Source organism: Brassica napus, chromosome C7, assembly GCF_020379485.1.
Source record: "Brassica napus cultivar Da-Ae chromosome C7, Da-Ae, whole genome shotgun sequence".
NCBI classification, from domain to species: Eukaryota; Viridiplantae; Streptophyta; class Magnoliopsida; order Brassicales; family Brassicaceae; genus Brassica; species Brassica napus.
The window spans coordinates 32,933,453-32,946,466 of record NC_063450.1 but is presented as its reverse complement, the minus strand read 5'-3'; the positions used below and the strand labels follow the sequence as shown (position 1 = coordinate 32,946,466).

Sequence of the window (13,014 nt, the reverse complement as noted above, 5' to 3'; positions counted from 1 at the left end):
TTAATATAACTTAGAAACTTTAAATTATTTGATATCTGAGAATGACGATATAAACACTTAAATTTTCTTATATCATTATTGTCAAATATCAAATAATTTAATATTTTGAAGTTATATTAAGTTGTAATCAGTGTTGAAAATTATTAATTTAGGTTGTATAAATTAATTTTATAGTAAATTAATGTATTAAAATTTATAAATTAGTTTAAAGGCTTATAAATCAATCTAAAACAATGTATAAATGATAATAAATATTTTAAAACATTTAACGACTTTTAGCGATAAAACCCCTCAACTATTTTTGAATAGTAAAAAAAACTCTCAACTAAGTTTTCAACATTATAAATCCTCAACTTATAAACCGTTAACGCATATCACCCTCCGTCACGGTTTTTTAGACGGATAGTAACATACGTTAACGGAATTAAAGTTGAGGGTTTATTTCACAGGATTTTTAGTTGGGGTTTTTTTTACGATTCATCTTTAGTTGAGGGGTTTAATTACTAAAAACCCATAAATAAATAAGGTAAAGCGGAACATGTTTCTTCTTGCAGCGCACTTGGAAAGAAAAGTTACTAATAATAAATGTTTTAATACACTATTGTAAATTAATATATTAAAAATCTTATTTTATTGTTATTGATTAATGAAAAAAACAAAGAAAACTGTTGCAACCATATTTTCATATATTTTTATTGTACCTTTTATGCAAAACAATAAATGATACATAAGATTGTTTAAATGACAACAATGTTTTGAATGAGAGAAGAACTAAATATGATATTCAGTATTTTCAGATAGACAAAATATTTTATAAATTAGAATACTTGTTTAAACTATATTAATATCACTAGATTTTTAACATCTTAAAATATAAATGTATCATATATCTCCCAATGTTTATTATATATATTATCGTTCAAACATTTATTCTGCATTTTATAATATATGTTACCATTCACATTTATTTTGAACAGTTTATTTATACGAACTACAATTATCCTACAATGCGTTCTTTTCATCAAAACCACAATTAAAGAGTTTTTAGAAAATAAGAGGACAATTAAACAGACATTATGCACTTATACTCCCCAGTAGAATAAAGATTTTCAAGGCAAGAACAAACATCTAATGGAGATTGCCAGAACCATAATGTTTGATAGAGAGGTTCTTAATCACTATTGAGGAGATGCAGTGATGCATGCATGTTACTTGATTAATCGACTACCCACCAGACATCTTTAGGAATGAATAAAACCAAGCCTAATATTGATCATCTAAGTTTTTGGATGCATGGGCTATGTCTTTGTTCCAAAACCTCAAAGGAATAAACTGTATATTCATTGGGCATTCCTCAATTCAAAAAGATATAAGTGTCACATAGATTATACCTTTGAGCAGGACTTAAATGGTCGATCAAGATGAATGTCATTTCACTAACACTGGGAAATACATGGTGAAGTATGGTTATCAAGTGGAAAGAGTATACCCAGACAAAGAAGAAACGATACCAGCATATATATCCATTGTCACCCTTTTAATGACTTATTCCTAGAAAATATGATATCCAGTGAAGATAAAGCATTCTTATGGCAAATAGTATCAGGTTATATACCGGTAAAAAAAAAATCTGCAAGCTAAAGGGCTACAAGGCAGATACTTAGTGTGTAAGATGTGGAGGTAGCGAGGAGTCAATTAACCATGTTCTGTTCGAATGCCCACCGGTGGTCCAAGTTTGAGCTTTCTAGAAGATTCCATCGCATCCAGATATTTTTCCTTCTCCATCGCTTTTTACGAATATGGATCATCTATATTGGAGGGTGTCTCCACCCATGGAAGACCATAACTTCGCTTGGATTTTATGGTGCATCTGGAAATGACGAAACAAAAAGGTTTTTAGTAACATATATACTGATCCTAGGGACACCCTCGAGCTAGCAGAAACTGAATCATTACTTTGGGTAGACGCTTAGGTATCACTCACCCAGAGTCACCAAATCTAGTAAGGTTGAAGTGACAAGTTTAGCTTCCATCCTGAGTCGATGAGATTTTACGGATGGATCATCGAAAGCGCATGAAACTTATTCAGGACAAGACTGGTATAGTATACTAGAAGGTTTTGATGGTTTGATGGGGGCAAGGAATATGAGAGCCGGCCTATCACCATTACACTTGAAAATAAAACCGCTTATCTGGTCCATGGAATGTATGCAGAATATACGCCAGTTTTACATCATGTTTGCAACTGATTGTTCTCAATTGGTGAATATGGTTTCAACACCAGAAGAATGACTTGCTTTTGCAAGTTACATGAAGGACATCAAGCTTCGAAGGGGAAGTTTCAACCACTCAGAGATCATTCATATATCTCGAACACAAAATTTAAAAGCGGATGGTCTTGCACATAGTGCAGGAATCAATCAGTCTTTTGTCGTTCATTTGGATGCAGAGTTACCAGTTTGGTTTGTAGGGTCTTAGATCAGTCTGTTTAAGTTGATGACAAAAAAAGCTTAAATGTATATTTAAAAAGACCTTCATGAAAGTATATTCATCAATACCTTATTGTATATGAATTATATGTATTTTTAGCAAGATATTTTTCAAAATGTATTACGTCTTCATTAAGTTTGGAAACATTCATGAATAAGTATAACATCTTCCTTAATATGTATTTAGTCTTCATAAATTTAAATTATAATTTAGGAAAATTTTCTTAAATATGTCTAACATCTTTTAAAGTTTTAAGAAAACATTGCTAAATGTGTATAATGTATTTATAAAATTTAGAAAACCTTTTTATATGTGTGTATTTAAAAATTTATTCTTAAATGTGTATTTATGGAAAAAAATTATGCATGTATATTTAAAAGGATATTTTTAATTTGAATTACATATTTATTTAGGAAGACATTTCGGACTATGTATAACATCTCCTTTAAATTTAGGAATACATTTATGATGAAATATATATATAACATCTTCGCACATTTTATTAAATCCTTCCGAAAGGTTAAGAAAATATTTCTAAATATGTATGATATTTTTCGTGAATTTAATTTATATGTATATTTAGAAAAAAGATTACTAAATATGCATTACATATTTTTAAAATTTAAGAAGAAATTTCTAAATATGTATATCTTTATAAAATTTAGGAAAACTTTAATAAATTCTGTATAAGTGAATATCAAAGGATTTAAAATATACTTTATAGTAAAATTTCTAATATTTTGAAGATGTCATATACATTTAAGAAGACTTTACTACATATAAGTTACATTCAAAAAGTTTAATTTAAGAAAACTTTCTTGACTTCCAAAAAACTTTGAAAAAATAAATTAAATTATTATTCTTAATTTTAAAATTTATAAAAATTTAATATATATATATATATATTTATTTATTTATTTTTATATATTTTATAAATAATCAATTAAATAATTAATAAATCTATAACTGTTTTTACCCATCAATGGATTTTATTTTTGAAACTTTTTTCTTTAAATGCTAGTTCTAGAACATAACTATATTTTATTGCCATTTAATTGAACAGCCCATATATATTTATTCATATGTATTACAATACTAAAAAAATCTGGATGAATCTGGTTAACATGTGACATGTATCTTTTTCGTTTATATAATTGAGTTGTCCAATCTTGTTTTTAAGATATTGGGTAAAAGGTCAACTGACACCTTTAAAATAATAAGAGAAATTGGCACCATTGCATCTAAAACTACCTTTAAATTGCAATATACCCTTAACTTTAGAATCCACATTTTTTGACCATTTTACCCTTACTAGTTACATTCCTAAGACACAGAGCAACAATGTCGCATGACAGAGGACTATCTTTTACACATTGGTCCCGTGTTTGCGTCTGACACACTCTCCTACACATTATCCTCTCCTTTCATTTCTCTATCTTTTCTCTCCTCTCCATTTTTATCAACTCTTCTCTTTTTTTTTTATCTCGTTTTTTTATTCTTTCCTCTTTACTTTAGGTAATTATGAATTTCCATCAAATTAAATTCTCTTTTAAAATACTATTTGCTATCGATTACACCAAGATATTTTTCGCTGTCTCATGATGAAAAATCTCTTGTAGCATGTAACTCATATTTTTGCTACTAATTGTGCTGTTAACTGTTAATAATATTTATTGGTTAGTAACAACATGCTCATTAAGTGTATGACAGAAAATTTTCAACTAAATATTACTTTATATCCTTGTTTTCATTAAATCCGAATGGCATTCTTGTTGCACTACTAATTCAAAAATTATAACTATTATATCAATCTTTTCCGCTATTAAGTGTTGGATTGGTAGTTAGTTTTAGTTACTTATGTATTTGTTAACCACTACCATATTTTTTAGCAACTAATAGATTAAAAGTTTCCAGATGTGTAGCTAATGATTTTAAGTTCACACTTAGCCGCTTAGACGTTCATTACCTAATGTGTTTAAGTTCAATTGGTCGTTAAATACATAATTATCTGTTAAGACGTATATTAACTAATTGTTTGTTAACCACTTACTAACTTTTTCTACTAACAATTAGATGTATATTTTATTTAGACAATTTGTTTCTTTTTTTTAACGACCAGATAATTTTCTTATTATTCGTTTTTCATGTAGAAATTAAGTCGCCGTTAACGGTATCAATGGTTGTTACCGATCACTATATCCCACTAACACGAAACTTAATGACTAAACAACTATGTACCCTATTTGTTATTAACGACTAACCAACTATGTAGCAATGATTATATTTTAAATATTATATAGCATATTGTTTTGAACATAAACACCTATACACAAATATATTTTCGTATTTATATATAATTGTATAAAGCCTAGTACTAAATACAATCTATACTTGTCCTTCTATATATATAGCAACCAACCAATTTGATATTATTAATAATTAGTAATGTACATATAAATTATAGTTAATAGTTAGAGAAATTGGTGTATATGTCCCCATATTGGACAGTAACACAGTAATTTCAATGGTAACATTTTTATTGGTCACTATCAATGAACGTAGCATGCTAACATATAATTTAACATACGTAATGTTTAGATCTTTTTAATAAATATATTTGTTTACTAAAATGTTAATGTTTTAATATTAGATACGTTCTTTATTGTTACCAATTTATTTCACATTGGATAGTTAAAGTTAATGTTTGAACTGATAATAATATATATTTGTAGTTCTTAAACAATTGTCATTAGTGGTAATTAATAAATTTTAACATTCTCATTGTTTGTCTAATAATATATACATAATTTTCAATCCAGTACAAAATCGAGACATTATCTAAAGGATTTTTTGTTGTACTGCCTCCTATGAAAGGGTCCACCTCTGCAAAAGACACCTGCTCTGAAATTCTCCATCTGACACAACTTTTTACTTTCTGCGATTCTTCTATTTTTCAAAGGGGTATAATCGTCACTTGTGAGCCAAAATGGTAGACAAGTTGGGCCTTATGATTTATTAGGGCAATCTACAAATTTGAATCTTAAATGAGTATATTTACCTAAATCACTCTTAAAATAAAGTAATTTGTTCCGCACCGCGTGTTTGTTTGTTTCTTTTCCAAATATAAAATAATGAAATTTAACTCAAATATAAAATATATGTTTATTCACAAGATATGAGTACTTTAATCTTTCATTATATAATTTTTTTTTTGAAATGATCTTTCATTATATAATTAAGTTGAAGATATCAACTTTCTATTAGTTCTTCGAGGGTATACCATGTAAGAACATTATTTTTTTTTATAAAATTTACTTATAAATGTGGGTCTTATAACTTTTATTAATTCAAAATTTCTTCACTCTTTAACTAGTAAAACTGAAAAAGAAGAAAAAATATAAAATTTGATGAACTTGTAAAAGTTATTCATAAAGAATATTTATATATTTAAAATACATTGACCTAGGTAAAAAATATGTTTCTGTCAGTAAACGTATATAATATATAGAAAATATTACATTGTAGGTCACATTTACAGTTTTAATAACATCCTAGGACACTTTCTTCTACCCACACGCTTTTTCTAACTATTTGATCAAATTGTCGTTAGCTTTTCTAACTAAAACTGAACCATTCTCCTTCCGCACACTTTCTTCTTTCCTTTTATAATTGGTGGTCCCATTCTCTTCGTTACTTTTCTCTTCATCTTTTTTATTTTTTTGAACACCCTCTTCATCTTTATCAGGTTTTTTTAATTAAAACATAACTGAAATTTCACTCACACCATGGACACCGGAACTCGCCGAACTCTCCACCGGAATCTTCAGAGCCACAGCGAGCTTCATCCACCGCAGTGGTCTTCATTCTCCTTGGGGCTTATCTTCCGCGGTGTCTCCTGTCCGCCGTGAGGTCTTGTCGTTAAACGTCGTGATTCGCGGGAGTGATGCGCCATCATTAAGAAGATGGCAAGAAGTCGCGGGAATGAAGAAAGATTGGAGCGTTCTTGTTACTGTGTTGGCTGCAACCGCATCAAGCTTCTCCTCCTAGCTGTCTGGTCTGTGCCGCGAGCACCAAATCGCTATGCCCTATGTGTCTTCTTGTCCCGACTGCAACCGGGATCTCTCAGCGCGACGACGGAGAGCCACCGTGGCGATCTCCGACTACAGATCCACCTTCGTCGTCTCGATTCATCTTCAAGTCATGCTCAAGCTCGATCCGCGAACATGACTCCGTGATAAGCCAGCACCGACCTCCGGTTAATCCATGATTGATTGGTTTTGGTGATGAAGACATAGATCGATCGTTTCCAAGCCAAACTTCTCCTTTTTTGCACGTTTGGTCCTTGAACATTTCTGTTCTTCTCAATGTGAACCCAAACTCTCAGATTTTCGTATAATAAGTCCTCTTGAACTAATTTCAAACTTCGAAATGTGCTTCCCAGCCCTTATAATATGCAAATGAACACATACATACAACAACATCAAAACGCATCGTAAATTATTTTAATAAACTGAAACATATGTTAAAACCATAAAAATCATATCATGAGATGTCATTGTTGAAAATAATAATTCATATGTTCACACTGATAATTTCTCTATGCTAGTTTGGACACCAAATATTGTTAATGTTTTCCATAAAAGTAAACACAAAACTCCAAAGAAAAAATCAATGGCTTTGGATGTCCATGTGGACACTATATTATGAATAGAATGATATAAATGATTTAATTGAATTTCTAAAGTTGACAAAAAATGAAATTTTAAATTTTATTTTTATCCCATATGATATGAATATTGAACAAACAAATTCAATATATAAATATAATGAGAACTATAACGATCTAAGAATTAAAACAAGTTACTCAAAATATACTAAGATCATTAAATATCATAAGCGCACTGTACAAACATACTGGTAGATATGTGATTTTTCGCAAAACCTGGTACATGAAGTTTTTGTAAAACCTTGTAGATGTAGACAATAAAATATATGTGTACACGTGACAATATTTGACTGTAAAATATGTGTTCAAGTAGACGGGTTTTGACCTTGCAAATATTGAAACTTCCAAATGTTTATAATAAATTTATCAGGTGTACATGTGAATCACTGCACAAGCTTATCAATGTACATATTAATCATTGTACATGTGGATAGTGAAATTTTGTGTACAACATAACATATATATATAAATATTCAAGAATCTTCGTTGTGTGTTTAACATTTAAATATTATTGGTGAGTATTGTCAAATTGCATGTATAAATATATCATGTCTATCACTGATGATAAAACTTTTTCAAAAAAAGAAATTAATTAATTTTTGATGGAAAAAAATATTTTTGGTGTACATATGAATCATTGTACACGTGGACAGTGAAATTTAGAATACATATGAATCGTTGTACATGTGGACAGTGAAAATTTGTGTTTATTGTGTCATGTACATATAACTGCATACAAAATATCTTTACAACAATGTACACAAGATTATTGCACTACTGTGTATTTATATATTATTGCATTACTATGTATTTGCATATAAGAAGGGTTAAAATGTACATCAGAAAGTTTGGGGCGAAATCAAAAGATTATTTCTATAAATCTAAAAGTCTGAAGTCAAACATGAAAAAACTAAAACTTGAAGAATCAAAGCGCAAAAAACTGATACTTGGCAATTATTGCTTTTGAGTTCACTTTGCGGCCGGGGGTGGGGGTGGGGGTGGGGGTGGGGGGGTTAAAATGCACTTTAGAAAGTTTGAATCAAAAGGTGATTGGTGCAAATCAGCTAGTCTGAAGTCAAAAAGGAAACATCTAAAACTCAAAGGACTAAGCGCAAAATGCATAAACTTCACCATTGTTGCTCTCGACCCTTTACTCTGCGACGGAGAAGACGGGCCACAAGGACTCCGGATCTGGGCGCTCCGGAGTGATGCAGAGGTGGTTCTTCGACGACGAATGTGGCCGGAGTGATGCGGAGGTGATTCGGACCTCACCACGAAGAAGAGACTCGGCGCAGACGACATGAGGCACCACGAGCTCCAGAAGATCGAGCTTTGATTTGGATGATAACCCATTCTGTTTATGATTTACAGAAGCTTCACACTTCAGAGCTCGAGTAAGGAAATAGGGCATGGCAGTTTGGTGGCTAGTGAGGAAGACATAGATGTGGCGGTGGTTGGTTGACGGAGAGGTCGGAGATGTCTTCTCTAGACATAAATGTAGTAAATGAAAAAAAAAAAAAGAAAAAAAAAGCCAAACAAAATTTTTAAACAAAAGCCAAAAAACAAGGGAACTAGAATCTTTCGAATCTCAACTAGAATCACGTTTAATTAAGAAAAACTACTCTAGGAGCAATAAATGCTCTACAATGTAATAAAAAGTCACAAAGTGATTTATAGTGTAAATATCAATTGCGTTTCATCACGACCCAGTAATTAATGCCAGTATTAGGGGTGGGCGTTCGGGTATCCATTCGGGTTCGGTTCGGATCTATTCGGGTTTCGGGTTTTTTGGTTCAAAGATTTCAGCCCCATTCGGGTATTTCTAAATTTCGGTTTGGGTTCGGTTCGGATCTTTGCGGGTTCGGTTCGGGTTCGGATAACCCATTTAAATTATTTTAAAATTTTTAAAATTTATTATATACTTTAAATTTCTCAAAATCTATAAACAAAACAATATATTACTTATAAATTTGAATAGCATATGTCAAAGTACCTAAAATTAACATATAAATTGGTTTGGTTTGAATATTTGGATTGAGAATCAATAAGTATTGGTGTTTTGAGTATACTTTAGCTATTTTAGACATGTTACTTTTGACTATTTGTATATATTTATAAGTATTTTGGATAAGTTAAAATTATCTTATATATTTTGATGTTCTTAATATATATTAAATCTAAAAATAATTAATATGTATAGGTATATAAATCAATTTCGGATATAATCGGGTACCCGAAATACTTCGGTTCGGATCGGGTTCGGTTTCGGTTCTCTAAATACCAAAATTTTGAACCCATTCGGATATTTAATCAATTTCGGTTCGGATTCGATACTACTTTTTCGGATCGGGTTCGGTTCGGTTTTTCGGATCCGGGTTTTTTGCCCAGCCCTAGCCAGTATGTAATAAATGCCAGTACGTAATTTATATAGTATATGTAATAGTCTTCGTAATTGAGTAATAATTAGATCTAATCTAACCATAGTCATATGATTCAAAATTAAACTAGTGTATTGTGTTATGTATAACGGATTAGATCTTAACCATAGTCTAATAAATTCAATATTAAAAGACCGGGTATAGATGATTGATTAAGTTTATTTCAATAATTCATTAATTACTGGGTCGTGATGAAACGCAATTGAGATAATAAGAAATAAACTTGTTGAAGTTGACCATCAAAAACAGTATATGATTAATTGAATTGATCCAGAGTTAGTGCATCTTTCAACCAAAAAACTTTGCAATGGCTGATTTTCCCTCCTCTTCCCAAGAAGTCTCTAAACAATGGCAAGTGTTCATCAGTTTTAGCGGGAAAGATCTGCGCCATAACTTCATTAGCCATCTGGAGGGAGCTTTCAAGCTGGCTGATATCAACTACTACATAGACTACAAAGAGACCCCGAGCGAAAGCCAAAATATTTTTTTCAAGAGAATCCAGCAATCACAAATCGCATTACCAATCTTTTCAAGCCAGTACGCTGAGTCAAAGTGGTGTCTGAACGAGCTTGCTGAGGTAATGAAACAAGCGAAACAAGGAAACCTTAGAGTCATCCCAATCTTCTTTAACGTGACCCCAAAGGATGTAGGAAGTCCATACGGAAGTTTTGGCTGTAAGGTATATGTAGAAAGTCAACATAATCCATCTTCTCTGCCCATTTGGACCAAGGCTTTAAAGTCTGCGGCAGGCAATATTGGCTTGCTTTTGAAGAACTATAGGTATTAAAAAAAACAAGAATTACTGTTTTTTTTTCATCATCTAATCTTGTTTTTTATCCTAGAATCTAATTTTAGTTTATCTCACTTGTATTGTAGGAACGAGATGTTGCTCATTCAAGAGATCCTTGCCTCGGTCAAAAAAGTCCTAGCTCTAGAACCAAACACACACAATGTGCCCTCTAGGGAGATATCACCGGTAATTTCTGGTCGCATTAGTTCCTCGAGAAAGTTTTTCTTTGTCGAAGTAATGAATCAGCGCATAAAGCAACTGCAAGAAATGATAGATTTTAATTGCGACCAAACTCAAATTGTTGGAATTGTCGGGATGCCGGGGATTGGTAAAACCTCTCTAGCTGAAGAATATTTTGAAAGGTCAAATGATAGGTATTCGTTTAACAAGATTATCTCGGACATTCGTGAGAGAGGGCATCATTATCTGGAGTACAAGCTTCTGGAAGGTCAAAAGTTAAATGAGGAGGCTAACATTTTCTCAAAGAAAAGTTTTCTTGTTTTGGATGATGTGAGCCAGAAGAAGCACATAGAGTTTTTACTCCAAAACAGAAGACGGATTAAGAAGGGAAGCAAGATTGTCATTACAACGCGTGACAAGTCATCGATAGCAGAATTCTCTCCCGAAATTTATGTTGTCCCTCCCTTGAACGATACAGATGCCTGGCAGCTCTTTAATGATCATGCCTTTAAAGGTGGAGCCTCTAGCACCAAGGGAAACTTCCCCAAGCTGACCCAAAAGTTTGTGGATTATGCTGGAGGCAATCCACGAGCCCTCGAGGAACTTGGAAAGGAGCTTAATGGGAAAGACGAGGCTGAATGGGTGACGAGACTAGAAAACCTGCCATACCAGTGCAATAGTATTATCAAAAAAGAGTTGAAAATCAGCTATGAAGAACTCACTGAGCAGCAGAAGGATGCGTTTCTCGACATAGCTTGTTTTTTCAGATCAGAGGAAGAAAATTATGTAAAGTGTTTATTGGATTCTGAATGTGGTGATGTTGTTAAAAAGCTTGCTGAAATTTTTTTCATTTGTATCTCTGGGGGAAAAATAGAGATGCACAATCTACTCTGTGCATTTGGCAAAGAACTTAGGTCGGGGGAAAGAATGTGTGATCATAGGAAAACTACTACAATTCTAAGAGATGCCGTTCAGCAGGTAGATGAAATGATCTCAAGTCCTATAAATACTTCTCATGCACTCTGCTAACTTCTTTTGTGTTTTGACTTGTTACCAGGAAACAAAAGATGTGAGAGGTATTTTTCTAGACACATGCACAGAAACAAAAGGGATATCAGTAGACAGTAAAAGATTTACCGAAAAGTTCAACCCGATGAATCTGCGGTACCTCAAAATCTATGACTCTCTTTGTCCAGAGAACTGTAAAGTATACTTGCCCGACGGACTTGAGTTTCCCTTCGAAAATATTCGATATCTTCACTGGGAGAACATTGAACTGAAGGAGCTTCCATCAGATTTCAACCCAAAAAATCTTATTGATCTTAGGCTGCCTTATAATAGGAAGATTGAACGTGTTTGGGGAGCTGTTAAGGTGTGTGTCTTTATGTGCATTTTTCATTACTACAGTGGACTATGATCTTGCATGTTTCCAATGCAAGTTAATGTCCATATACGTGTGGTTTTTTACAAAAATTATTAACCTTTTAACCAAAACATGTAGCCCAGTACTTTTGTTAGAATAGATATACACATATATCTTTCGCTATGGTACTTAGTTATTACCAGTTTCTAAGACTTCGGTGTACGCGGCAAATCGGTTCTAATAGCAACCATTTTTTACAAATTGTTCTTTAGAAAAAAAAATCGGTGTAGATGGCATCTATCTAAGCACCGGACTAGGCACTAAAACCCCTAACTACCGTGTTTTTTTTTTGAATATTGGTAATTACTTGTGAATTTCCCTTTTGGATCTTTTATGTAATCCCTACATATATACTAACATCCATGTATATTCATATACTCTAACATCAGTATCCTACTGTCATAGTTGAGTTCAAATCCATATATTACATATGATACTGAAAAACATTTTCGCTTTTTGGGTAAAGTGTAAATTTTGTATCATTTCTGTTATCTTATAAACTATTACAGGAATTGCCCCTGTTGAAATGGGTGGATCTAAGCCATTCAACTAAGTTGACTGACCTGTCAGCATTGTCGAAGGCATATGATCTTCGAAGACTTAATCTTAAAGGCTGCACAAGTCTGGATAAGTTGCCAGAAGAGATGGGAAATATGAAGCAACTTGTTTTCCTGAACCTCAGAGGATGCACAACACTCTCAACTCTACCAGAAAGACTGAACTTGATCTCTCTCAAGACCATCATCCTCAGTGGTTACTCAAGCTTTAACAAATTTGAGCTGATTTGATTTCAGATAATCTTGAGTTTCTTCATTTAGATGGAACTATTATCTCCACTCTCCCTCCAACCATCCAGAACTTCAAGAAACTTGTGTTGTTGAACTTGAAAAACTGCACAATGTTGGAGTCTCTCCCGGATTGTCTCAACAAGCTGAATGATGGGTCGAGTTTTAACCCGATTATCTAA

At 32.3% G+C, this 13,014-nt stretch overlaps 1 protein-coding gene across 1 annotated transcript; it reads left to right on the top strand.

The window, feature by feature from the left end:
* The first annotated feature begins 9,961 nt into the window (after positions 1-9,961).
* On the top strand, positions 9,962-13,014 carry LOC106448538 (disease resistance protein LAZ5-like). Its single transcript, XM_048764164.1, has 5 exons — positions 9,962-10,434; positions 10,531-11,602; positions 11,682-11,996; positions 12,557-12,800; positions 12,842-13,014. Exons 1-5 carry the CDS (start codon positions 9,962-9,964, stop codon positions 13,012-13,014), a joined length of 2,277 nt encoding a protein of 758 aa, XP_048620121.1.